The sequence below is a fragment of the Arvicanthis niloticus genome, chromosome 6 (genome assembly GCF_011762505.2).
Source record: "Arvicanthis niloticus isolate mArvNil1 chromosome 6, mArvNil1.pat.X, whole genome shotgun sequence".
Classification (NCBI taxonomy): domain Eukaryota; kingdom Metazoa; phylum Chordata; class Mammalia; order Rodentia; family Muridae; genus Arvicanthis; species Arvicanthis niloticus.
The window spans coordinates 47,113,291-47,138,971 of record NC_047663.1 but is presented as its reverse complement, the minus strand read 5'-3'; the positions used below and the strand labels follow the sequence as shown (position 1 = coordinate 47,138,971).

The 25,681-nt window shown below is 51.4% G+C and overlaps 1 protein-coding gene across 4 annotated transcripts; it reads left to right on the top strand.

The window, feature by feature from the left end:
* The first annotated feature begins 1,238 nt into the window (after window positions 1-1,238).
* Window positions 1,239-21,969, top strand: Cluh (CLUH binding protein of NUMT mRNA). Of its 4 annotated transcripts, none has more exons than XM_034507985.2 (26): window positions 1,239-1,452; window positions 8,341-8,543; window positions 9,079-9,250; window positions 11,111-11,254; window positions 11,408-11,532; window positions 11,612-11,766; window positions 11,869-11,994; window positions 12,350-12,497; window positions 12,666-12,758; window positions 13,479-14,173; window positions 15,818-16,044; window positions 16,202-16,303; window positions 16,443-16,543; window positions 17,199-17,351; window positions 17,431-17,493; window positions 17,606-17,850; window positions 18,117-18,201; window positions 18,339-18,492; window positions 18,570-18,709; window positions 19,385-19,465; window positions 19,540-19,665; window positions 19,761-19,882; window positions 20,112-20,205; window positions 20,294-20,428; window positions 20,513-20,586; window positions 21,756-21,969. In XM_034507985.2, exons 1-26 carry the CDS (start codon window positions 1,353-1,355, stop codon window positions 21,940-21,942), a joined length of 4,050 nt encoding a protein of 1,349 aa, XP_034363876.1. In that variant the 5' UTR covers window positions 1,239-1,352; the 3' UTR covers window positions 21,943-21,969. The 4 variants fall into 4 exon arrangements, with proteins under 4 accessions (XP_034363876.1, XP_034363875.1, XP_076792439.1 ...); XM_034507984.2 differs by having other exon boundaries at window positions 16,199-16,303; XM_076936324.1 differs by lacking the exon at window positions 1,239-1,452 and adding an exon at window positions 1,851-1,874 and having other exon boundaries at window positions 16,199-16,303.
* The last annotated feature ends 3,712 nt before the right edge of the window (window positions 21,970-25,681 follow it).

Sequence of the window (25,681 nt, the reverse complement as noted above, 5' to 3'; positions counted from 1 at the left end):
TCTCACCATCACCTGTGTGACTCTAGTGCAAAGTGGGCTTCCTATTTTACTGTATTTTGACAGTGTGTTACTATGTAGCCCAAGCTGGTCCCAAGAGTCAGGTCCTCCAGCCTCTACCTATCAAGAATTGGGATTACAGGCCCTTGTCCTCACACTGGATCCCTACAAGGAAAGCAGATTTAACTTTCCTTCGCAACTTATACAAGGGTGTATGTAGACTGCTCCCATCTCAGCTTCAGATTGCCAGGTTCCATTAAACCCTAGCAAGTGTAAAGACTGTGCTTAGTGCTTCACAAAGGACTTCTTCAACTGTGCATGAAAGGTTTACCCTGTCCCCTCTCTGCCTGGACAAATTTAACTGTCTAGATAGACCTGATTTAAATATCACCTGAGACTAGGGGTGTCTCTCAGTGGTAGACACTTTTACCATGCCAGAGGTCCTGAATTCAATACTCAGTAGGGCACACACACAAGTAACCAACCCCCTCAGCAATCACGGACCTCATTCTTTATTCCCCACCCAACCAAAAGAACTGAAAAAGAAATAAGAATTACAGTAAGAGCAGATCTATTGATCTAATCTAAACTTGTTCTGTGACCTTGGCCCTCATTGTCCTTCACTGTAAACCAAGATAGTGGCCTGGAAGTGAGAATGTGTGTGTGTGTGTGTGTGTGGTGTGTGTGGTGTGTGTGGTGTGTGTGGTGTTTTATACAGACAGGGGAGAAACCCGTGGTGCTCCGTCCAAGTTTTTATAGTCTGCTTCTGACAATTTATGCTTATTTGCAACCTGCACACCTTCCTCAATAATCCAAATACACTCTAGTCCCTTCCCTTCAGTAGAAAAGAGCCCACTCTGTGAGGAGGACACCAAGGGTCGTGGTAACAAATCTGCCATAACGACGCGGTGTTTTGGCAGATTCTCACTAAGAAGCAGAGGGTCATTGGGGGAGGGGAACAGTGAGCGAAGGCAGTCCTAGACCAGTCTCCACCCAAGGTCACGGCGCCCGCCCAACGGGCGTCGAACCTAGAAAACGTCTCCCGGAAGCCCCGCCTCACCAGGGGGCCGAGGCTTCTCGCCTTTGAGCCCTGACGCGTTGCCTTTAAGGCTTTGGAAGAGTCACTGTATCCGTGGACTGACTACGGAGTGCTTGGTGTTTTGTCCCTCGTCGACTTCCGTGGGCAGGCCGGGCGCGAGGGCGGGGTAAGGGAGCGGCGGCGGGGTCAAAGGCTAAAGCGCGCACCACGTGGGCCGGTGACTCCGTCCTTCCCGCAGCGGCCGCGGCGCGCAGGGCACTTGGGTTAGTGGCGCGGCGTGCGGCGCGGATAGGCGAGCTGGACGCCGGCTCCCGCCATGGTCATCAAGACGGACGAGTTGCCGGCGGCCGCCCCGGCCGACAGCGCCCGGGAGCACGGCTCGCAGGCCGGCGGCAAGGGGCGGCCGAACGCGGCTGGTGAGTGAGTGGGCCGGGGGCAGAGACAGCTGGGCTAGGGCTCGGGCCGAGTCGGGCCGGAGGGCTCGGGACTCGGTGGGAACAACCGTCTTTCCTCCGAGTCAGTGTGGGCGGTGCACTGGGCCGCCCCCGCCCTGAAGGTCACCTTCACTGGCACCCCCGGCTACCGCCCGGACTTCGCACGTGGGGGCCGTGGAAGGGCACCCACGGCGGACACGCGCGCAAGATCGCGGGGACACGTGCGCGCACACGCGGTTTGGTCTCAGGGTGCGCCGCCGCCGCAGACCGAAGGAATCGGCGGCTCCACCCCCTCCGCGCCCCTGCTTGGGGAGCTCTTGGGGCTGGGGGCAGTGACACTTGCGGCCCAGCCTCCTTCTGGTTCTCTTGTCCTAGACGTTCCCGTGCGGCAGAGCTGCAGCACTGTGAGTGAGGCTCAGTTTGGAGCTGCCCAAACTTGGACTATGGGAAGAGCGCAAGTTGGGGTGTGTGTGTTATGGGGGGCGGGTTGTCTCAGTTTCATTCTTAGAGACAAGGGCTTAACCCTAGGTCATCAGGCTGTGGTCTCAGTTCTTTTAGTTATTGGCCTCTACTTGATCTGGGGGGGTGGGTTCCTGCCTATGTGTGAGTGTGTGGGCAAAGCCTAGCTGTTTGTCAGGGGGAGGTGTTTGTGCCTGAACTTGATCATTAACCTGCCTTATTGCGAAAAGTGGGTCAGCCTAGAGCTGCTGTTTTTTTTAAGGCAAAGGTCATTAGTGTGGAGTGGAGCTCCCAGCTCTCCCTCATGGGGGCTGTGAGGCCGTGGCTTTGGGAGTGGCAGAGGCTTGTCTAGGGGTGGGGCCTACTTCTCTTGTACTTCGCCTGTGTCCTTTCTGTTATTTTCACCAAGTCTCCGGCTCCAGCCTTGAAACTGGAAACCCCTTTCTAGGGCCTCCTCACTTTTCCCCATGACCAGACTGGTCCTTCCTACCCAGGATGTCAGTGAGTGCAGACCCACCTCTGCTCTCTGCTTGTCTCAGCTCTTTTTCATCTTTCTTCCTGGCTTCAATGAGGGGACTAGGGCTACCACGGGAGTAAGGATGGGCCTGACGGGTCTAACACTTGCTAGACTGTTATCCATCGCAGTGGGTTTGCCTTGCCCAAGACAAGGCCTGAGCTGTACAGAGCAAGAAATGCTGAAAAGATCATGGCCCTGAATCCATGGACAGGCTGGGTAAGAGAAGCTTGGAGCTGGCTATCTCCCCTCCATCAAAGAGATCTGAAGAGATATGAAGCAGCTTGTCCAAGGTCATAGTGATTTCATTGCCTAGGGAAGCATTTGGATTTCCAGTTTATGGCTAGTATGCCAAACTACCCCAGCCCAACCTAGAGGAAGCTGAGGTGGACATGCTGGTTTATCATGTATGTGATTCAGGGAACCTGGGAACTGGAATGGTAGAGGACTTTTGGTGAATGAAGTTCCCTTCTTAACTATGCTGAGGGACTCTTGTGGGTGGGGTGGAGTGCTAGGTTAGGATCAGAGCATAGTTCTTCATCTTGGGGACACAGGGCTTTCTACTTAATAGGACCTTAGCTTCTGTGTCCCAGAAAACTGGTTTAGATAACTGAGACTCAGTTTATGGCCATCTTGGATGTGTTAAAGAGAAGAAATGTAAATGGAGCCTGCTCCTGCTCCCCCTGCCCCCCACCCCCTGCTGTCCTCTGGTAAAGTTTTGGCATGGGTATCAAAGTGCAGGCCCCTGACCCTCAGCCCCTATTCCTAGAGCTCTCCAGTACCTTTGAGGAGGGGATCAAGGCAGGCAAGGGTCAGTTAGCTCAGGAATAAAGTAACGTTTAGGGGTTAAGAGAACAGGCAGGTTTTTCAAGTTCACAGTGGTGTGTCAAGTTCTTTCTGCACAGGGGAGGGCTCCCTGAGTTGGGCGTGGAAACTGAAGGGGACCTGGCAGACTAGGGGGAATTTAGGGCCTTATAAGCTCTCCAGCAGGATCTGAAAGTTCTTCTGGTTGGTGTCTGAGAAAATAGTGAACTACACTTGGACCTTGAAGACCTGTTTCTGGTCTGGAGAAACAGGAAAGAGGGAAACAGGGTCTTCTATAAGCTGTCTCTCTGCCTCTGTCCACTTGTCTTGAAGCCCTGGGTTCAAGGATGGGACAATGTATCTTTCGGGGTTCAACTTCCTGTTCTAGCCTCACCGGCTGATTCCTTAGCTAGGGTGTGGCCTGGCCCTGACATAGTATCTAAAGACTCTGTGTCAGACTGGAGTGGCATACAGAGGCTAGGTTACTCAGACCCCTTTGTAACTCTTGCCTGTGACCATCTCTGGCTAGTGGAGTCTCTGTTTAGACTAGGGAAGGGCATGTGTTGTCTTTCCACTCTGATCTCTCCTAGAGACTGTAGGAGTAAGTTAGCACATGCACTAAGGGTCCCATTCTGCAGAGGACTGCCTTTTTATTTCATTTCCCTAAAACCTAGGTCCTCAAAGGACCCCTAGGATCTGAGTGCATGGGAGTAGAGACTTCGGTGATCTTACGGCCTTATGCACCACCTGGGCTGAGTCCTTAGGCTTCCAGGAGGAAGGCTCTGCTGTAGCCTGGTCCCTTGGGGAGCATGACAATAGACTGTACTCAAAAAGTAGTACTCAGAGGTTGGATTTGGGATTCTGACACACATAACTTTTCCTAGACTTGTGGAACATTAGTTTCCTTGAGTGAGATGGGGTAGGTGATTTGAGTATGGTCCTTCTGGGGAAATGGCCGGGAGTGAACACTGGCTTAGTGTGAGCTGGAGTGGAGGTGGTGTTGGCATCCTTTAGCATTGTTACCAGGCTGCCTGCTCCCCTCCCAGGATTAAGATGTGTTTTAAGAGGGGGTTAAAAGGAATGGTGCTCTGTCTGGATCTGACCCTTCTTGCCTTAGGTCATAGTGTGAGGTTTAGAACCTGCTAGGGCTGAAGAGAAGCCAAGGGTCTGCTTAGCCATTCCTGGGAATGGAGGGACCTGGAGTGAGAGCCCTGCTCCTCTTTCCACCCCCATGCTGGTTAGTATGGATGCCAGAGCAATCCTTACTGGGCCCTGGCAACAAGTCAGAGGCCCCACGAATGCGCCCTGGCGAGGCTGGGCATGCTGCTTCTCCACAGTGTGATGGCCTTCAGCCTCTTGCTGGCAGCTCTGTTTTTCCCCAGGGGAGACATTTGGTTTTCTCCTGGTGGCGCACAGGCTTCTGGGAAGAGAAGACGTAGTCTGCCAGCTTCTTAGTGCAGTTTGAAGTCCTGAGGCTTGGGTGCAGTTGTCCTCTGGGAGATTGGGGGCCCATCCCCCTCTCACTAGAACCAGTGACTCTCAGGAAGAGGCCAGCTGCCAGGTCACCTGCAAGGGGCAACAGAAGCCAGAGGCCTCAGCCAGTCCTTTGCCCTAAGAGGAAGGCAGGGTGCTCTGTCGGTAGCTGGTGGACCAGGGGTGGCTATCTGATGGCCTGGGCCCAGGTCTGTGCCAGCTGTTGTCAGCAGCTGGCCGAAGCGGTCCTGCCTACCACCCGTGTAGGTGGAGCTGAGGAGAGGACCCCCTTGCTGAGCTCTGTTCCTGCCAGCTTGCCCCCTATGCCTTCTATCCAGAGGGGCTCAGGTACCCCAAGTGCTGGGTTCCTCTGCTCCTCTACTGGCTTTACTAGCAGTGACCCCTTTTCTGAGGTGTGTGGGAAGGTGGGCCTTAGTGCTAGCAGTAGTTCTTTCCAAGGTCCTGAAGCCAGTGGGGCCTCCTGGTCCTCAGTTGTCCTTCTGCCCGACCTTGAACAGAATGAGAGGCAGGGGGAATGTGCCCTTCCTGGGGCTGCCCCAGTAGGCCTGGCCCCACTGAAACATGAAGCCAGCTGGAGCTCCAGCCCTGAGCCGACCAGCTGCATTACCACAAGGATAGAAGCAGAGACTGGAACAAGGGACAGAGGCAGCACTGGGCCTGGGCCTGGTCATGGGAGCTGGCTGCCTTATTGCCATGGCAGTCCTGAGACTCCAGAGTCAAGAAGAATACAACTACTGGCTGTACCAGGTGGGCTGTGGGGCTGTGTGGACCCAGTGACTAACCAGAGAAATCACTTGTCACAAATCCTGTGGTGAAGAAGAGGCTTTCAGGTCCCCCTGGAGGGAAGAAGAGAGCCAGGACTGGCTTTCCTGGAGGAGAGGAAGCCCCTGGGAGTGTTCTCTTAAAATCTGACTATCCCAGGATCCAAGTCCCTTGACTTAGGAAAAAGGGCTGGGGTTTACTTTGCCTTTCCCCTCTAACTCCCTTGTCTTCTACTGCAAACATGCAGAACACAGGCTGTCTATTAAGGTCAGGTTTAACTGCCTACTATGTACCTTCATTGATCAAAACTGGGTCTCTGTATTGAGTGAGGGCCTTTATAGCTCTGCCTCCATTCTAGGAGATTGCCAACTTGGAAAGTCATCTCCAGGGAACCAGTAAGGGGAAGCTTCTTCTATGTGCACCTTAGGTTGCTTTTAGCATTGCTTTCCCCTTGTCTGCTCTGTCTTTAGAGCCAGACAAGGGTTCATTTGGGGTGAGTTGTTCATTTTTTTTTCTTGTTTTCTTGTTTTCTTTCTTTCTTTCTTTTTTTTTTTTTTTTTTTTTTTTTTTTTTTTTTTTTTTTTTGAGACAGGGTTTCTCCACATAGCCCTGGCTATCTAGGAACTTGCTTTGTAAACCAGGCTGGCCTCAAACTCAGATCCACCTGCCTCTGCCTTCCGAGTGCTGGGATTAAAGGCGTGTCCACACTGCTATGCCGTTGTCCATTTCTTAAGGGCTAAGGCCTCCCCACCTGGGGCTGCTGGGTTACTGAAAGGGATATTCTGTGTGTCTTGTGGTTCTTGGGTGATAACTCCTGGTTTGGAGAGGGTATGATGTGGTACAGATACTGTTATTGGAGGTCCATAGTGGCTAATGGCATGAGCTGGTGAACCTGGGGTTCACTTTAAACCTTTCTAGGCCTCAGTTACCTTTTTTGGAGATGAATGAGTTGGCACTATAGCTGAAATCCTAAAGGTCCTATTTACCTACTGTTAAGTTGAGGGATACAGGAAAAGGGCTGAGGCTTTTCTCAATGTCCCTGTGGTGCCTATCTATTTTGAGTCAGTCTACCTCCTTGAGGCCCTTGATTTGAGCCTTTGGGGTCTTGTACCCTGTTACCCTCCTGATGGCAGGATAGGAAAGGGACCCTGGAGTTTGGATGGGCTGGGCTGACATCTAGAACAGGGCTGTTCTGTCTGGAACAGTCCTGTTCATAGTTGGGATGGTGGGGCTACAAGCCAAGGGGGCCATTCTGGCTGACAGGTGTTGGGGCCAAGCTCTCTGTTTACCAAGTGGATATCCAGGCAGACCTGTGTTTAGCTGGAGGGTTTCTGAGAGGAGGTCCTTGGCTTCCCAGGGGTGGAGGAGCATCTCTTTTGTTCCCCTTAGTGCTGGCTGGTGTTGGGGTGGGGGAGTAAGGTTGTCACCTGCTCCTCTTTTCCACAGCATGCTAAATTGGGTGTTGCACACAAATACTGGGCTAGATTGTAGACTAGCATTAATTGATTTGATATCTTTTCATTGAGCTAAAGTAAGGCAGAAAGTAGAACAGAGCTGCTGATGTGAACAGCTATTCACAGTAGCAGAGTGGCTGCTCCTGGAGGCAGTTATGGAGCTGGTACTTCTGCCAGCCCAGGTCATTTGGGAAGGCTGTGGAGAAAGTTTATATACCTAGAACTTAATGAGTTGGAAGGGCCAGGTGCAGGCAGGCAAATCTCTGTGAGTTCAAGGCCAGCCTGGTCTACAAAATGACTTCAGGATAGCCAGGACTACACAGAGAAACTATGTCTTGAAAAACAAACCAAGAGTTGGAGTTTGCCCCGGTGGATCAGTGGATATCATGGGGATAGAATGATCCAGTAGAAGATATGGAATAGTTCAATAGGGGTGTTTGTGTGTGTAAGGGGGCATAATCAAGAACACAGAGGTGAGAGGAAGGCAGCTAACAGAGCAGAGACTGGTCTTAGGTGCCCTAGAATGTGGGCCAGGCCACATTTGAGTCATCAGTGCTTTGTCAGAAGGTTCAGAAATCATGCTTTTGATGTTGAAAACTGTACCAAGGCCATGGCTGCACAGCCCCAGTACCTAGGAGTTGGTTGCAAGGAGAGAACAGGGACTGGTTTGTCTGGGATAATAGATTCTTTTCTAACAAAATGAGCCTTTGGTGCTATGTAAGGGGAAGTTATGTGTTAGTGGTAGTTGACTTGCTTGAGAAGCTTAAACCAGGCTACCACTGGCCATCTGAGCTCACAGATGGAGGGCTTTGAATCCATGTAAGAAGTGAGGTAGGGGGCTGGAGAGATGGCTCAGTGGTTAAGAGCAGTGACTGCTCTTCTAGAGGTCCTGAGTTCAATTCCCAGCAACCACATGGTGGCTCACAACCATCTGTAATGGGATCCTATGCCCTCTTCTGGTGTGTCTGAAGAGAGCAATGGTGTACTCACATACATGAAATAAATAATTCTTAAAAAAAAAAAAAAAAAGAAAGAAAAAGAAATGAGGTAGGAGGGGCTGACGTCAGCCTGTAGCTCAGGATCACTGGAGAGAATGGATCATTGGCTAGAAGAGAAGGAGATGAGGAGAGGCCTTGTTGCTGGTGAAGGTTGGAGTGTGCCATTGTGGCCCTGGAGAGGAATCCTGACTGCTGTGGTGAGGAACAGTGCATGAAAGGGAGGGCACAGAGTGTGGAAAGGAGGTGGCAGTGGTTTACACGTATGCAGTGAGGGGCTGGTCTCTAGTGGATCTGTGGAATAGATTTACTCCCCAGCTGGGTGTGTGAGATAGAAAGCCCCACCCGCCTAGCTAGGCTCATCTGACTCGGCTCTCACCTTTCCCAGATCCCCCCTCGGTCATGCTGTTGAATGGTGACTGCTCAGAGAACTTGAAGAAGGAAGAAGGGACATCTGAACCACCTAGGGAAAATGGGCTAGATGAGGGTGAGCCTGGAGATGAGACCACTGGACAGGAAGTCATTGTCATTCAGGACACAGGCTTTTCTGTGAAGATCCTGGCCCCTGGCATCGAGCCCTTTTCCCTGCAGGTAAGATGGAGGAAGATGTGCTGGGGACCAGGTTTGAGTCTGAGTCTGCCGCTAGAGAGGAGGATGTTGGAAAGCTAAGCCTTGTCTTTGCGTGTGCTGGACCTGTGGGCAGGAAGCTGAGTCCTGCTTAGCACACTAGATGAGGCTAAGTACAGGTCATTGCCTTATGTCTGTCTAGAGGACAAGCACCAGCAGCCACTGGCAAGGCCAGAGCCATTTGCTCTAGAGGCCTTAGTGTTGCTTCCCCTGCTTTTTCCTTCCTCTGGTTAAGGAATTGCTCTTGGTTTCTATACATAGTTTAGGCCTGGGCCAACCTCTGTCTAGTAAGTTCATATATGTATAAGTATGTACATAAACACAGATGCAAATAAATATGGTATTCCTGGATAGGGCTTGGAATTTAAAATTTAAAACCCCAAAAGTAGCAAACTGCAGGATTTATTCTAGGAACCCAGGTACTTGGCCTGCTAGCAAGGAGGTATGCTCTTGTACCTACCATATAGTTTCTTACCAGAGTGACCTTTCTCCCTGGCAGGTGTCCCCCCAGGAGATGGTGCAGGAGATCCACCAGGTGCTTATGGACCGTGAGGATACTTGTCACCGTACCTGCTTCTCACTGCACTTGGATGGCAATATGCTGGACCACTTTTCAGAGCTACGCAGTGTGGAGGGGCTGCAGGAGGGTTCTGTGCTCCGAGTTGTGGAAGGTTGGTCTAGACTGAGCTGGTGGCTGCCAGAGGAGGGCCCCAACCCCAGAGTTAGGCCAGATATCCTAACAGATAGATACCTTACCATTGTCTCTGTGCTCCATCTGGTCGCGTGGAGGTGGTGCTGACTTAGAAGGCGCTACTCAGGCTGCTTAGGCAGTCACACCCTTTCTTTCTATTGCACGGCCCACAGTCTAAAGACTTGAGTCTCCATTTTTAAAAATCTAGCCAGTTCTAAACTAGGATTGAAATAAACCTGTCAAATTCTGGAAAGTTAAGCATTGCCTCTTTTGTAACCCGAGAAAGTTTTGTAGCCCTCCTTTTTGTTTGCTTTTTTGTTTTATGTTTTGAGACAAGGTCTCATGTTGTCCTGGCTGTCCTAGAACTTTGTTTGTAGATCAGGGTAGCAACCTACCTTCCTGTGCCTCCCAAGTACAGGGATGTTCCTTGCTCTTGACAGGAGTATCAGAGGTTTGCAATTCTGTAGCAGCTCAGAGGGAATCCCCAGGAATGTCAGCTCATTAAGAGCATATATGGAAACAGAGCACAGTGCTTATGCCTGTAATCTCAGCGTTTGGGCAGCTGAGGCAGGAGAATTGCTGTGAACTGGAAGTTTACCTGGGCTACAGAATAAAATCCTGTCTCGGGAAACCAAAAGGGAAAATAAAGGAGTAAGGGAAGTTTGGCAAGTCTACCACAGCTGACTCTCAGTCGATTGGAGAATCACTTGTCCTTGCAGAAATGGTTAAAATTCACAAAACACACACTGTAGGGCAGTGTCAACTCTGGGGTTCTTTGGACGTCAGGTCCTTAGACAATCCCTAAGGATCACGCGTCTGAGGCTGTGGAGCCCTAACAGCTCCACAGGACTGGGAGTGTCTGAACAAAAGCCATGGCTTTAATGGGTTTTCCAGGTCCTGAGTAGGCTTCAAGAGCAGATGGTAGAATGTTCTTTGCAAACAAGGATCCCACTAACAAGAAGGGGAGTATGTGTGTGTAAATCAGAAACCCAGCTTAGGTGTTTATCTTGGTGGAATTTTGGGATTTTGTGGTGACAGTTTAAGGCTGGTTTTCAACTTGATATGTAGATGAATTCTTGATCTCCACCACAAGGGTTGGGAGGCTAGTGAGGTCCCACCATACATAGCTGGCTGACAGGAGAATTAAAGATGGGAACCCTAATTAGAAAATTCAGGGTCTGGGGATGTGGCTCAGCAGTTAAGGGCATTTCCTCTTCCAGTGGACCTGGATTCAGGTCCCAGGACCTACATCAGGCAGTTCACAATAACCATAAGTCTAGTTTCAGGGGTTCCAATGTGCTCTTCTGGCCTCCATGGGCACTCCACTCCCCATATGGCATACAGTAACACAGAAACATACAGAGTCACCCACACTTAAAAAGTAAAAACTTGAGCAGACAGTGGTGATCTCTCAGTGTCTACTACTGGCACTTAGAGACTGAGACTTAAGGATCACTGTTAGATCTAGGCCAGCCAGGGCCACGTAACCCTGTCTTAAGCTTTGTCACTTTGCCTCCACCCTGCAAAAACAAAAAATGGAAGTTTTAAGCTACCCTAGCAGCTGTAGATTCAGCTAAATTCTACACCTTTCCAGCACCCCAGCACTGTAAGGAGAGAAAGGCTGGATACATGGCTCTCTGCCTGTGATCTCAGTGCTTGGGGGCGCTGAGGCAGCCGTAGCACTGTGAGGTGAAGGGTAGTCTGTGTTATGTAACTTTAAGGTAGCAGGCTTCTATTTTCAACCAACCAACCCTCCCACCCCCATGAAAACACTGCAAATCTTGTTGCAAGTCAGGTTATTCTAATAGGCCATAGTAACGCTTTCCCCTCTTTCTGGCAGAGCCTTACACGGTTCGTGAGGCCCGAATCCACGTGCGCCATGTCCGAGACCTCCTCAAGAGCTTGGACCCATCTGATGCCTTCAATGGAGTTGACTGTAACTCCTTGTCCTTCCTGAGTGTCTTCACTGATGGTGACTTAGGAGGTGCGGGGAAAAATTGGCACATGGACTTGTATAGAGGGACAAAGGCCTGAAGGGCTGGGGAGTGGCGGGTTGCTGAAGTCAAGACAAGCCAGGGATACATTAAGTAACAGAAGTAGTTGATTCCTGGCTGACCACCAGCCTTGGGTTCCTCAGACAGTGGGAAGCGGAAGAAAGGCTTGGAGATGGACCCCATTGATTGCACACCACCTGAGTATATCCTGCCAGGGAGCCGGGAGCGGCCTCTGTGTCCCCTGCAGCCCCAGAACCGTGACTGGAAGGTAAGACTTTAGAAGCATCAAGGAAGTAAAACCCTGGTGGGAGGATCCCAAAAGTCCTCATGTTTGGCCATTTGTGCAGCCCCTGCAGTGTTTGAAAGTGCTTACCATGAGTGGCTGGAACCCACCTCCTGGAAACCGCAAGATGCATGGGGACCTCATGTACCTGTTTGTCATCACTGCTGAGGACCGGCAAGTCAGCATCACTGCATCAACAAGGGGCTTCTACCTGAATCAGTAAGTCTCTGCTGGTCTTCCACGTGCCATGGCATGTCCCCATATTCTGAGTCTAGTGACAAATTCTTATGGCACCTGCTTAGTGACTCCTCTTCCTTGCAGGTCCACAGCTTACCACTTCAACCCCAAGCCTGCCAGCCCCCGCTTCCTCAGCCATTCCCTAGTAGAGCTGCTCAACCAGATCAGCCCAACCTTCAAAAAGAACTTTGCTGTGCTACAGAAGAAAAGGTAACACCTTTGCCACCGTGCCCTGCCCTGCCCTGCCCTGCCCTGCCCTGCCCTGCCCTGCCCTGCCCTGCCCTGCCCTGCCCTGCCCTGCCCTGCCCTGCCCTGCCCTGCCTCCAGGCACAGGCTGGACCCCACACCAGCACCTCGCCTGAAGAAATGGTGTCCCGGTGCCCAAGAGTCCCTGGTTCAAGGGGGCAACAGCCCCAGGAGAGGTGCCCATTTGCTGTGTCTGACTTCGGGTTGGTCTCTGTGGGTAGGAGATGCCAGAGCAGTGAGGGCCTCAGAGAAGAGGAGCTCACAATTGGGCACTAAGCTTGGAGGGGTATCCCACCTTCCATTCCCCTGCCTGCCACAGGGTCCAGCGACACCCATTCGAGAGGATCGCCACCCCGTTCCAGGTGTACAGCTGGACAGCCCCCCAGGCAGAGCATGCCATGGACTGTGTGCGTGCCGAGGACGCCTACACCTCAAGGCTGGGCTACGAGGAGCATATTCCTGGACAGGTGCTACCTAGACCCGCCCTTCCTTCCTGCCAGGCTCCTATGCACCTCCCAGTAGGCTCCCTCTGATCTCTAGGGGCCTGTCCACAGGGAAGAGGAATAAGGGGCTAGCCCAGAGCAGGTCAGGGGACATAGGCTGAGCCTGCCTCTGCCTCCCTGGTCCCTCCACAGACCCGGGACTGGAATGAAGAGCTGCAGACTACAAGGGAGCTGCCCCGCAAGAACCTGCCTGAGCGGTTGCTTCGAGAAAGAGCCATATTCAAGGTGACTGCAGCCTTAAGCCTCCCTGTCACTGGACTTTTGGGTAAAGAGAAAACTAAAGGCTGGCACTAGCCTACCTTTGTTGGCAACACTGGAGAGGGACTTGCAGGGTATGTCAACTTCCTTCCTCCCAGAAAACAACTTCAGATTTTTCTATGGCTTCACTGAGATTCTTGAGACTGTAGAATGGGGAGTAACCTATCTTTCTGGGCCATCTTCCTGTCCTCCATGTCACATGGTGCTCTCACTAAGCCACGGGTGCACTGCTGGGACACTTATGGAGCAGTAGCACATTGATGAAATGTATGTGCACATGCTTGGTGGCTGTGGCTGTGGGGCAGGGCAGTCAGTTGAGGCAGGTCTCTCCTTTGCCTGTAGGTAGGTCCAGGGATTGAAGTGATGTAGTTAGACTTGGTGGCAGGGACCTTTACCTGCTCAATCATCTCATTTGGCCCTGCATATTCCCTTTTGTTCCTGATTGGGTATTTTTCCAATCAATAGAATTGTTGAGGTTTTTAAGAAATGTTGAGGTTTTTAAGAAATGGTTGAGGTTTTTAAGAAATGGTTTTTAAGAAATGGTACTGTTGCCCATTTCTAAATATGAAGACACTGAGGCAAGGGTTCCTTGGTTCCCAGGACCTGGTTGCCTTTACCATCTAGGTAAGCCGGGCCAGGATAGGATGTACCTTGGTGCTCTCACCCTCCCAACCTTGGCCTCCCCAGGTGCACAGTGATTTCACAGCGGCAGCCACAAGGGGCGCCATGGCAGTTATTGATGGCAATGTGATGGCCATCAACCCCAGCGAGGAGACCAAGATGCAGATGTTCATCTGGAACAACATCTTCTTTAGCCTGGGCTTTGATGTCCGGGACCACTACAAAGACTTTGGTGGGGACGTGGCAGCCTATGTAGCACCCACCAATGACCTAAATGGTGTTCGCACATACAATGCCGTGGATGTAGAAGGGCTGTATACACTGGGTACAGTGGTAGTGGATTACCGTGGTTACCGAGTCACAGCTCAGTCCATCATCCCTGGCATCTTGGAACGGGACCAGGAGCAGAGTGTCATCTATGGCTCCATTGACTTTGGCAAGACAGTGGTGTCACACCCACGCTATCTGGAGCTGTTGGAGCGCACCAGCCGGCCCCTCAAGATCCTGCGACACCGAGTGCTCAACGACCGGGACGAGGAGGTGGAGCTCTGTTCCTCGGTCGAGTGTAAGGGCATCATTGGCAATGATGGGCGCCACTACATTCTTGACCTACTGCGCACTTTCCCACCGGACCTCAACTTCCTTCCTGTGCCTGGTGAAGACCTGCCTGAGGAGTGCTCTCGAGCTGGCTTCCCCCGAGCCCATCGACACAAGCTGTGCTGCTTGCGCCAGGAGCTAGTGGATGCTTTTGTGGAGCACAGGTGAGGAGTGGCTGCTGTTGGCCTAGACTGACAGGGAAGCTGGCTCAGGATCATCTGTTCTGAGGGAAATCCTGGAAGGGAGAAACTCCAGCCTGCTTCATAGAGTCCGTTTATAAATCTCAGCCTTTGCCTGCCTCAGATCTCCAGACGAAGAAACGCAGGGCCTTTGTCAGTTGTAGACTAGCAAGTGGCTAAACCAATGTCCCCAGCAAAGTGGTCCCGAGCTTTTAAGGAGTATTTAGGATCTCCTGGGGTGGTTTAAAATGCCGGTCAGTGCAGATGTGGAGCTGGGGAGCTGGGAGCAGCAGGAGCTGGGAGGTGCTCAGTGAAGTGCTTACGACGGATTCAGATCCTCAAAGCCTCAGCATACAAGGTCGGGTAATCAGCACGCATCTCACCCCACCACCGCGGGAGAGGGCAGACACAGGACCTCGGAAGAGCTTGCTAGCTGCTATGTAGTGCACATTCAGTGAGAGGTTCTGTCTTGAGGGAGGTGGAGGGTAATACATCAGGACAGCTGATGGCTTCCTGTGGTTTCCCTGTGCACATAAACACACCCATATAAAGACACAAAGTCGGGCATAGTGGGGGACACCTTTAATCCCAGCACTCAGGAGGTAGAGGCAGGTGGATCTCTAAGAGTTAGAGGGCAAGTCAGGTCTATACTGAGAAACCGTGTCTCCTGTTAAATGTGTTACTATAGTATAATGACAGGGAAAAAGTCATAGTACAGGGCTGGGAAGTGGGGCTTCAGAGTGCCAGGTTGCTGGCACTGACTGCCCAGCTGCTGTCTTTCACCACGTGAACTCTTTCCAGGTGCCATGGCATTCCTCTTCTTCACTGCTAAGAGTCCTGCTCTGGAGCGTCTCCCCTCCCCCATATGCCCTAGCTCTCTTCTAACTTGAGGACAGTTTAGTGGGGTTTTGTTTATTTGCTTTTTTTTTACACAGGGTCTCGCTGTGTAGCAAAAGCTGGCCTGGAACTCACTGTCTCAGCCTCCCTAGTGCTGGCTGGGATTACAGATGTGCAACATTACACTTTGGTTTTGCTCTGACCTCTCTAGTGGGGTTGCTAGTCTGGCAAGGCATGCATGCACACTCACATGCCGACAGGACAGACTGTCCTTATGCTAACGGGATAGTGTTCCCAGTACCAGTATTTTGGCCCCAAAGACCTGGAGCCTGGCCCTGTCTTTTTGTTTGTTTTGTTTTGTTTCTTGGTTTTCGAGGGAAGGTTTCTCTGGAACTCATTCTGAAGACCAGGCTGGCCTTGAACTCAGAGATCTGTCTGCCTCTGCCTCCTGTTTCCTGCCTCCTCAATTCTGAGATTAAAAGTATATGGTGATACCTGCCTGGCTTTTTTTTTTTTTTTTTTTTTTTTTTTTTTTTTTTTAAAGCATTAATTGCTATAGTTGTGTATATGAATGTTTTGCCTACATGTATGTGTACCACATGTATGCCCATTTCCTGTAAAGGTTACAAGAGGGCATTGGACTCTCTGGAACTGAAGTACAGATGGTTATGAGCCACCATGTCAGTACTGGAAATTGAATCTGTAAGAATAGCAAGTGCTCTTAACCACTGGACAGCCTGGCTACAGTCTCCACAGCTCCCTGCTTCATCATGCGTACTTTGCCGCTCGTAGGTACCTTCTCTTCATGAAGCTGGCTGCCTTACAGTTGATGCAGCAGAAGGCCAGCAAGGTGGAGACCTCCACCTCCCTGGAGAACGGTGGCCCTCCCTCCTCAGCAGAGACCAAATCTGAAGACTCAATAGGACCTGAGGCAGGATGTGAGGAGGAGGGCAGCAGTGTGAGTGGCCTCGCCAAGGTGAAGGAGCTGGCAGAGACCATCGCCTCAGATGATGGCACAGGTGGGGTTGCTGTGCTTGTTTGGAGAGCTCAAGCCGGTCTTGGCAGCTTAGCCATGGGTGGCTCTGAGAGAGGCAGGCAGACACCCCTGGAGTGGGTTGGGCAAGAGGCTCTAGGTAGCACAGCTCTACCTCCTCTCCTCACACATCTCCACAGTAGACCCTCGAAGCCGGGAGGTGATCCGCAACGCCTGCAAGGCTGTGGGCTCCGTCAGCAGCACGGCCTTTGACATTCGCTTCAATCCTGACATCTTCTCCCCAGGCAAGTAAGAATGGATAATCAGTGAGTGAACCCTGCAACCAAACCACAGCATCCTGGCATGGACTCGGGCTCTTCAGCAGCAGAAAGCTGCCCCTGATGTCATCTGCCTGGCTCAAGCCTTCCTGCTTTGTCTCCCCAGGGGTTCGTTTTCCTGAGTCCTGCCAGGATGAAGTTCGGGACCAGAAGCAGCTATTGAAAGATGCAGCTGCCTTCTTGCTCTCCTGCCAGATCCCCGGTTTGGTGAGGGAGGGGCTGAAGGATGGGTTGGGGCTGCCAAAAGGGGCTGTTGCAGACCTTGGTGCCTCATGCTCCTTGGTCTCAAGATCATGTAGAGAACCAACCTTCTTAGAGCTGTCGCATAGCCTCTCCTAGCCTGGCACACTGGCAGCACCCAGTAAGTTAAAGGAGGCATCAGACATGATAGGCTCTGCCCTGCCAAAGCTGAGATTCTGGTCCTTTGGGGCTCAGATAGCAGGGGCCTAGTATTTCCTGCCCAACCGATTCCACTAGCTTTCTGCCTAGGCCCCTAAATGACAGGCTTACTTCCTCTTAGCCACATAGTCCTGGGTCCAGTGCTATTTTTGCCTCCCATTGTGAGTCTCAGGATAACTGGAGAAATGCTGTGTTTTCTTCCCGACTGACCAGATAACCTTGTGCCACCTGTGAGACTTGGGTCTTTACCCAAGAGGTCAGGCTGCTTCCCAATGACAGGGTCACTCTTCCTGTTCCCTCTGCTTGTGTAGAAGGCAGGGATAGGTTCCTGTGCCTTTTTCACACTTTATCTCCTCTCTTCCACATGGAAGATGGGACTTTAGTTCTAGTCTTCCTTTAGGGAGGACCTAGAGGGGTGGGGGCAAAGGGCTGGGACTGGTCTTGACCTGATGCAGCCCCACAGGTAAAAGATTGCACAGAGTATGCTGTGCTGCCCATGGACGGGGCTACACTGGCTGAGGTGATGCGCCAGCGTGGCATCAACATGCGATACTTGGGCAAGGTGCTGGATCTGGTGCTACGAAGCCCAGCCCGTGACCAGCTGGACCACATTTATGTGAGTGGGGCTTGGCCTGGGAGGCGGTGGCAGTTGGAGGCTTGGAACCTACCTGAAACTTACTTCTTTGACTCCCCAGAAAATCGGCATTGGAGAGCTCATCACGCGCTCCGCCAAGCACATCTTCAAGACTTACCTGCAGGTGCCCCACTCCTCCCCAGCTTGGTGGGACCTCCCTGGGTGGCATGGGGCCTGGAGAAGAGCCCTGGGTGGGGTCTTAAGGCCATCCTGACTTCAACCAAAACTTGGCTCAGGGAGTGGAGCTCTCAGGCCTCTCAGCTGCCATCAGCCACTTCCTGAACTGCTTCCTGAGCTCTTACCCCAACCCCGTGGCCCACCTGCCTGCTGATGAGTTGTTCTCCAAGAAGAGGAACAAGAGGAGGAAAAACCGGCCTCCAGGAGCTACAGACAACACTGCCTGGGCTGTCATGACCCCCCAAGAGCTCTGGAAGAACATATGCCAGGAGGCCAAGAACTACTTTGACTTCACTCTTGAATGGTATGGGCACAAGGGACAGAGGTCACCACAGGTATAGGAGACGAGGGGCCAGAGTCGGGCAGCACTAGGGCCTGTGGTCTAAGGGCAGTGGAGTGAAGACAGCAGGCAAACAGGCATAGTTATGTGGGACCAGTGTGGGGAAGGGGGCTGGCTGTGAGGGTTAAATGCTGAGCGGTGGATAGCAGTAGTTATGGGCTCTGGAGTTGAGCAGCTGTCCGGAGTGGCAGGTGGGTGCAGGGCCGCTCAGCCCCTGCTCCTGCCCCCAGTGATTCTGTGGACCAGGCTGTGGAGACCTATGGGCTGCAGAAGATAACACTGCTGCGGGAAATCTCACTGAAAACCGGGATCCAGGTGGGCCCTCCTTTTCAGCCTGGACCATAAAGCAGGGGAAGGGAGCTTTCTTGGGATGGTAGTCTCTGGATGGTAGGCTGGGAGGTACTGTTCTTGTGTACAAGGCTGAGACTTTGGGTGTTGGGCCCTGTCCCCAGATTCTGCTGAAGGAATACAGCTTTGACAGCCGCCATAAGCCTGCCTTCACTGAGGAAGATGTGCTCAATATCTTTCCTGTGGTCAAGCATGTCAACCCCAAAGCATCGGATGCCTTCCACTTCTTCCAGAGTGGACAGGCCAAAGTACAGCAGGGTGCGTGGCACTGTGGGCTGGGGGAAATGGGAGTGTCTCTTGCTCAGTCCTGACCTTGCCACCCGGCTGCCTCGTAGGCTTCCTGAAGGAAGGCTGTGAGCTCATCAGTGAGGCTCTGAACCTGTTCAACAATGTTTATGGAGCCATGCATGTGGAAATCTGTGCCTGTCTGCGTCTTCTGGCCCGCCTCCATTACATCATGGGGGATTATGCTGAGGTGTGTAGGCTCTGGCACTGGCTGTCACGTCTTAGTTGGGCTGCATGAAAGGTCTGGGGACCCCACCATCACCCCCTTGTTAAAACAGGGAGAATGCTCTCCTTTGGGTTTCCATGTAGGGAGCAAGTGGCATCCAGGGAATTCCAAAGTTCTTGTTCCGTGAGCTCATTGACTGTTCTTGCTGTACTTGGGAGAACTCAGTAGCTGCCTGTGCTCTGTAAGGTGGATGTGACACAGCTCAGGGATGGAGGCAGCAGAGCCGATAACACAGTGCCTGGCCTTTGAGTGATCATGGGAAGACCATGGTCACTTGACCATGGTCAAGCCAATGGTCTCCTGTTTTCTTCAGTGTTCTCTGTTTGTATTCCAGCTATTTCAATGGCCCCTAGGCTCTCGGTATGCTTTGGGCCCCCTGCTCTCCCAATCAGGCTGTCCTAGGAAAGCTTTTTAGAACTTAATACATTTTCAGATCTGTTTGGTTTTGCATAGGCTTTATCAGGGAAGAAGATGTAGACTGATGAGAGTTTCAGACAGTCTCCCTCCAGGTCCCATCAGCCGTTATTATCTTTCTGCTGCCTGTGTACAAAGGATAGAAATTGCAGGCTGGCCCATGCTGTGTGGGGCTGCTCAGTTGGGAAGCAGTGCTCACCTGAGATGGGTACCATCTCTTTCCAGGCCCTCAGCAATCAACAGAAGGCTGTGCTGATGAGTGAGCGGGTGATGGGCATTGAGCACCCCAACACCATCCAGGAATATGTGAGTAGCCATGCTGGGGTTGGCGTGTAGGTGTGGGTGCCTGAGGCTGCCCTGACCCACCTACCCACCCACAGATGCACCTGGCCCTGTACTGCTTTGCCAGCAGCCAGCTGTCCACAGCCCTGAGCCTCCTGTACCGTGCCCGCTACCTCATGCTGCTTGTGTTTGGGGAGGATCACCCTGAGATGGCATTGTTGGATGTGAGTGTTGGGGAGGAGAGTTTGGGCGAGCAGACCGTGGATGACCTTTGTGCAGTCTTTGGAGGAGCTGACTTACTTCCTTCCCTCTCCTCCAGAACAACATTGGGCTGGTGCTACATGGCGTGATGGAGTACGATCTGTCCCTGCGCTTCCTGGAGAATGCACTGGCTGTCACCACCAAGTACCATGGGCCCAAGGCCCTAAAGGTGGCTCTCAGGTGAGGCAGTGCTGGCTAAGACCCCCCCAGCAAACTCTTGGAGACACAGAGTGTGTGGTTAGGAAGAGACCCAGTTTGTCTTACACAGCTGAGAAAAGTTGTTTGAAGTTCTACCTCTGCTCAGTGTCCTTTCCTTAAGTGGTCCCTTGGTGGTTCCCGGGAGGGGTCTAGTCCTCTGGTGGTCTCCATCTCTTGTCTCTTTGGCCCCCATATATTCTGTTCCTCCCAGCCACCACCTTGTTGCCCGGGTTTATGAGAGCAAAGCTGAGTTCCGGTCAGCCCTCCAGCATGAGAAGGAAGGTTACACCATCTACAAGACTCAGGTGGGCCTCGGCAGGGGCTGAGGAGGTTGTGCCTGTGGCTGGCTGTGTAGCCCTGATCTCCACTTGCTTTACCTCTCGTCCTTTATAGCTAGGTGAGGACCATGAGAAAACCAAGGAGAGCTCTGAGTACCTCAAGTGCCTGACCCAGCAGGCTGTGGCCCTGCAGCGCACCATGAATGAGATCTACCGTAATGGCTCCAGTGCCAATATCCCACCCCTCAAGGTATAGGCCTGGGCTGAGTGGGGTGGCTGCAGTGTCCTAGCCTCTTGCTAGCCACACTAACCTGGCCTTCCCCATCACCCTCAGTTCACAGCCCCCAGCATGGCCAGTGTCCTGGAGCAGCTCAACGTCATCAATGGCATCCTCTTCATTCCTCTCAGGTGAGGGCCTCCGCCCAGCCCTGGCAGAGCCTTAGGCTCTGTTTAGGTTACATGAGCAGAGCTCGAGTTGAACAGCACACAGCCTGTAGTCAGGCTCCTTGTGACTCCTCCCAGACACTAGAGACATAGCTCTCCAAGGGAGACATAGCTCTAGTGTTGTATTTTCCTTTATTTTTGTTGTTTTTGGTTTTGTTGTTGTTTTTGTTTTGTTGTTTGTCTGTTCTGAGATAGTTTCTCTGTGTAACAGTTTTGGCTATCCTGGAACTCACTGTGTACACCAGGCTGGTTTCGAACTCACAAAGAACCGCCTGCCTCTATCTTCCAAGTGCTGGGATTAAAGGCATGTGCCACCATAGCCTGGCCATTTATTTTATGACAGTTCAGTGCTAGCCCAAGCTAACCATGACCTCATGATGTAGCCCAGGCCAGCCTCAAATTCGTAGCAATCCTGCTTCAGTCTTTTGGGTGCTGAGTTGAGCTGGCCTCAAACACGTGATCCTCTTGCTTCCATTTTTCAAGTTAGGATCACAGTTGACTTGTGTGCCACTACCTGGTTTCTTTTAAATTTTTAGCATACCTTGTTCAAATTTCTTTTCTTGTTTTTGTTTTAGATAAGATCTCATGTAGCCCAGGTTTTCCTCAAAACTAGCTATGTAGCTGAGGATGACCTTGAGCTCCTGTCTTTGTTTCCCAAGTATAGAGATTCCAGGCTGTGCTATTGTACCTGGCTGGGCCTGTTTTCCATAAGCTTGGTGATCTTTCACTTCCAGTCCATATGACGTGACTATTCTAGCTGTCTGCTTTTCCAGTGCAGGGCTATGCCTTGTCAGCTAGTTTTTCGAAAACTCCCTACAGTTCTTGCAGACTGCTTTGAAAGTACCTCCCTCCTGGATGTGGGAGATGCTGTTGGTGGGCCGGCTGGCCATGGGAGGGAGCACCCTTGTCCTGTGTGCTGCCTTTGGTCTGCTGTAGGAGAGTTTGAGGGCAGATTGAACTTAGGTGAAGGGATGGCACTCTCACCACATGCTGTGTCAGGTGTAGGCAACACTCCACCTCTAGGAGGGGCACCTGTTGCATACATCTCCACTGTCTCCAGTGGCAGTGTACTGGAAGCTGCAGGGTGGCAGAGGGTTCAGGCTACTCTGACTCCACCTCCTCCTAATGTTCAGCCAAAAAGACTTGGAAAACCTGAAGGCAGAGGTGGCACGGCGACACCAGCTCCAGGAAGCCAGCAGACACAGGGATAAGGCTGAAGAACCCATGGCTACTGAGCCTGAGCCAGAGAAAGCCCTGGAGGATGTGGGCTCCCCTCAGACTGCCAAGGAAGGTCCTTCTTCCCTGAACTTACAGGGATAAAAAAAAAAAAAAAAAAAAGGAGAGAAAGATGGACAGTCCAGCAGCCCCATTACCCGGTGATGCAGACAGATTCCAGGAGAATTCTGGAGGCATGCCCTGCAGATTGGGAGAGGAAGCTAGTCCTCCACTTTCTACCCCCACCTCACCCCGCCATCTGCCTGGGGCCCTGCCCCGGCCTGCCTGCCCCTAAAAGATGGTTTTGCACTGGTTCAATGAATATTCAATGCAGAGGCCTAATTGAAGACATGAAAATGATGTGTGTAGGCATCAGCTCCAGCTGGGGGGCAAGTGCCTCCCCAGCGTCAAGCAGATGTGTGTGTGTCTGCCTGTGGATGTCTTGCTCCGTCCTTCCTGATGTACATAGCCCAGTCAGTTCTGAGTGGATGACGTGCAGATGCAATTTCTCAGGTCATTTATATGTTTGACATTATGGCTGCTGCTTTTGTTGCCACTACCCCTGGGTCCAGCCTGGCTTAAAGTCCAGGTTTAAGCCAAAAAAGATGGGGGCTTTCATGTTTCCTAGGAGGGGGAGCCAGATGTCTAGTAAGGTGCAAGGTGAGACCTGCAGTGGCTTTACTGTGATTGGGCCTGGCCTACCTATATATAGCCTCAGGGGGAAGGGAAGGGGCCAGCAGTGGTGGACCCCACACATCCATGTGCCTGGCCTTGGCCAAGCAGGAGAGGTCGTCCTGCCACAGGCTTGCCTCCCTGCTCCCTGTACCCAAGGTGAGCATAACCTTGGGGGCCAACAGTCTGAATGTATCTTTCTCCCCATTTAACCTGAGCTGCCTAATGCAAAGTTGGGTAAGGGGTGGGGACCCAGGGCTGAATTTTGGATCCCAGGGAAAGTGCCATGCACAGAAGTGATTGTCACCTCTGTGGAGCCTGGCTCTTTCTTGGTCTTTGCCATATAAGCACTTAAACAAAGAAGCTCTGGGCTGTTGGGGCTCCTACTGCCTTGGCTTCCCTCTTCCCTTCCTGCCTGTGCCGCTTCTCTTTGTCTGCTGTCCCTGAAGGAGATGGCCACCCTTTGAGCCTGAGGGAGCTGTTTTAGGCAGAGCCTCTACTTGGGGCTTTTCTGGAGCTGCTGATGGATAGTATCTGTCCAGGGACCTTGTTCCAAAGGGAATGGGCATGGGCCAGCAAGGCATCCCCACAGCTATCAAGAACGTTTTCTTGTTTTTAAACCATCACGTCTTCATTTCACATTGGAATAAAGTGAGTTTTTGAAACCTGCTGCCCCAGCCTTTCCTGCGTGCTCTGTGGGATGTGTTCCTATTGCTGGAGAGTGGCTGTCAGAAGTACTGCTGGGAGGTAATCATGTATGTATTGGGTCAAAGTCGTGCTCGTCACTCAAGTGGAAGGGGTGCCACTCCAGTTGTTCGGCTGGGTCCTACACAGGAAAAAAGGCTGCAGTGAAGGATGTGTACAAGAGGGATTGATACCGAGCTTTGGATTCTTTTGGAGTCTTCTGAACATCTCACTAGCTAGTCTTGTGCCTTATTCCCTTCTCTTGTAGCTGGTACATGGGGTTTGGCAAGTAGAAAAGAGGAATGAATGCTGGTTTTGTAACAGAGTGGAAGAGCCATCTTACGTAGGGCTAGTGAAGTAGAGGGAAGAGGTGGCCAACTAGTAGACTTGTCACAATGGTGGCTCCTGAACAGTCGTCAGGCCTTATGCATGCTTGAACATGCTTCATTATGCTCAGGGATTCCAAAGTCCTAGAATTACATTTGATAGTCTGACTTTATGAAAAATACCAGCCCTAATTTGTGGTCCTTTTTTCTTAAGCCAGTGGGAGAAAGATGTTTCTGATCTTGGCACTAACATCCATAAGTACCTACCAATGATTTTGACCATAATTTGATCATTTGAGGCAAGGTCTTTTAGAGCCAAGATTGGCCTTAAAATCCCTTTTAGGCTGAGTGTGACTTTGAATTCCTGGTTACAAGTGTGCATGTAATACCTGGCTCATTTTGTTCTAAATGTGTTTTCTGACTTGTTGGACACACTGCTTCTAGAAAGGGACATCACACAAAGTGGAGGCTGCTGCACATGGGTTTAATTACCTTTATAATTCAGATATTGAGGCAGGGCTATTAATGGAATTCAAGGATAGCCTGACATAGTTACTGAACCTGTTTCAAGACTCCCAAAATGAAGGGTTCTCTTACTGGCCTCTTCACACTGAGGAACTAATAAAGTAGCTAGGTATAGTAGATGCCTTTAGTCCAAGAAGCAGACAGGTGGATCTCTCAGTTCTGGGCCAAAGCTTACATATTGAGACCCTGTCTTTAAAAATAAGTAAGTAAATAAATATCCTAACTACTGTCAGTGAAATGGTTCAGTAGAAGACACTTATTCTCAAATCTGACTCCACCTTAAATGGTAGAACCTATTCCCAAATCATCTCTGGCTTCCACATGTGCTTATGCACATGAGGTATGTATGTAAATGTAATTTTAAAAATTTGAAAGCCATTTTCAATGTTCATTGAGAAGGTAGTGACCTGGGCCTGGAGATATGACTCAGGGGTTAAGAGCACTGACTACTCTAACAGAGATCCTTAGTTCAGTTCCTAGCAACCACGTGGTGGCTCACAACCATCTGTAATGGGATTGGATGTCCTCTTCTGGTGTGTATTTTGAATGCAGCTACAGTGTGCTCACATACATAAAATAAATATTTTTTAAAAAGGGCAGTGACCACATGGGAAAGGCTGGGGCTTCCTGATAGAACCCCTGCCTAGCACAGGGAAGGGACAAAGGAGTGGGGGGGGGGGGAGGGGTCTGAATTCAAAGTCCTGCTGTGGAGACACTGGACCTGCAGACATTTGTCCTCAGCCTTGTTAGGCTAACCTGGAGGGCATGTTCAAAAGGCTGCCTGTACTTGGGGGGGCGGGGAAGGGCGGCTAGAACGTGCATTTCTACTGAATTCCCAGGCGATATGCTGACTCAGAAGCAGAAAATTGCTTCTAGCAGTTGAATTCACGTATGCATATGTTCTCATCCGACTAACCAGGAAGGAAGGATTCAGCATCCTGCAGAGCCACTTCTCCCGGCCTTCAGGAGGGAGGCCAATGTGTGATACACAACCAGCTTCCAATAGGATAGGATATTTACGTCAGAACTCCAACCAAAGGGAAAGTGGTCAGCTCTAATGCCATGCTCTTACCAGAGGGAAAAAAAGAGGGGGCCCATAATCAAGAAGGAAAGCTGGCCAAGCACATTCTCACCCAGCTTTTGATTGGGAAAATGTTATCCAACCGGAGGCACCATGTTAACCTGCACTCGTGTATAAAAGGCTGGTGAAGTATCAGCATGAGATGGGGCATCTAGAACAGAGTGAAGACTTCATAAAACTTGACATTAAGGATATTTATCTCCAAAGCAAGAGATGATAGAAACAAAATGGGCAGGGCACCCACCTCTAGGATTGAGTCTTTGTTTATCTTTAAGAGGCCAGTTTGTAGTCATTGTTAGAGGAGGAAAGTGCTTAGCTATCCAATGCAGTCAGTAGTAAGGCTCAAGCCTAGAACTACAAGAGCCCTGCCTGCATGCTGCTCCTCCCAGAGAGGGAGTAGACAACAGCATAGACAGTGGCAGTGCAGAAGCTCCCAAAGGCTCTGCTGCTTACAGCCAACCAACATTCTTTCCGTTCCTGGTGCCAAGAGTCTCACTTCCTACCAAGATCCATACCACCTCACCCCCAATACCCACTGAAAAAATCCCACCAGATC

Excerpts from the sequence above, each read along its gene's own strand:
- Cluh (XM_034507984.2), top strand. The coding sequence starts at position 1,353 with ATGGTCATCAAGACGGACGAGTTGCCGGCGGCCGCCCCGGCCGACAGC. Across the intron at positions 11,767-11,868 it reads AGGGGCTTCTACCTGAATCA|GTCCACAGCTTACCACTTCA; the intron begins GTAAGTCTCTGC and ends TCTTCCTTGCAG. Across the intron at positions 14,174-15,817 it reads GATGCTTTTGTGGAGCACAG|GTACCTTCTCTTCATGAAGC; the intron begins GTGAGGAGTGGC and ends TGCCGCTCGTAG.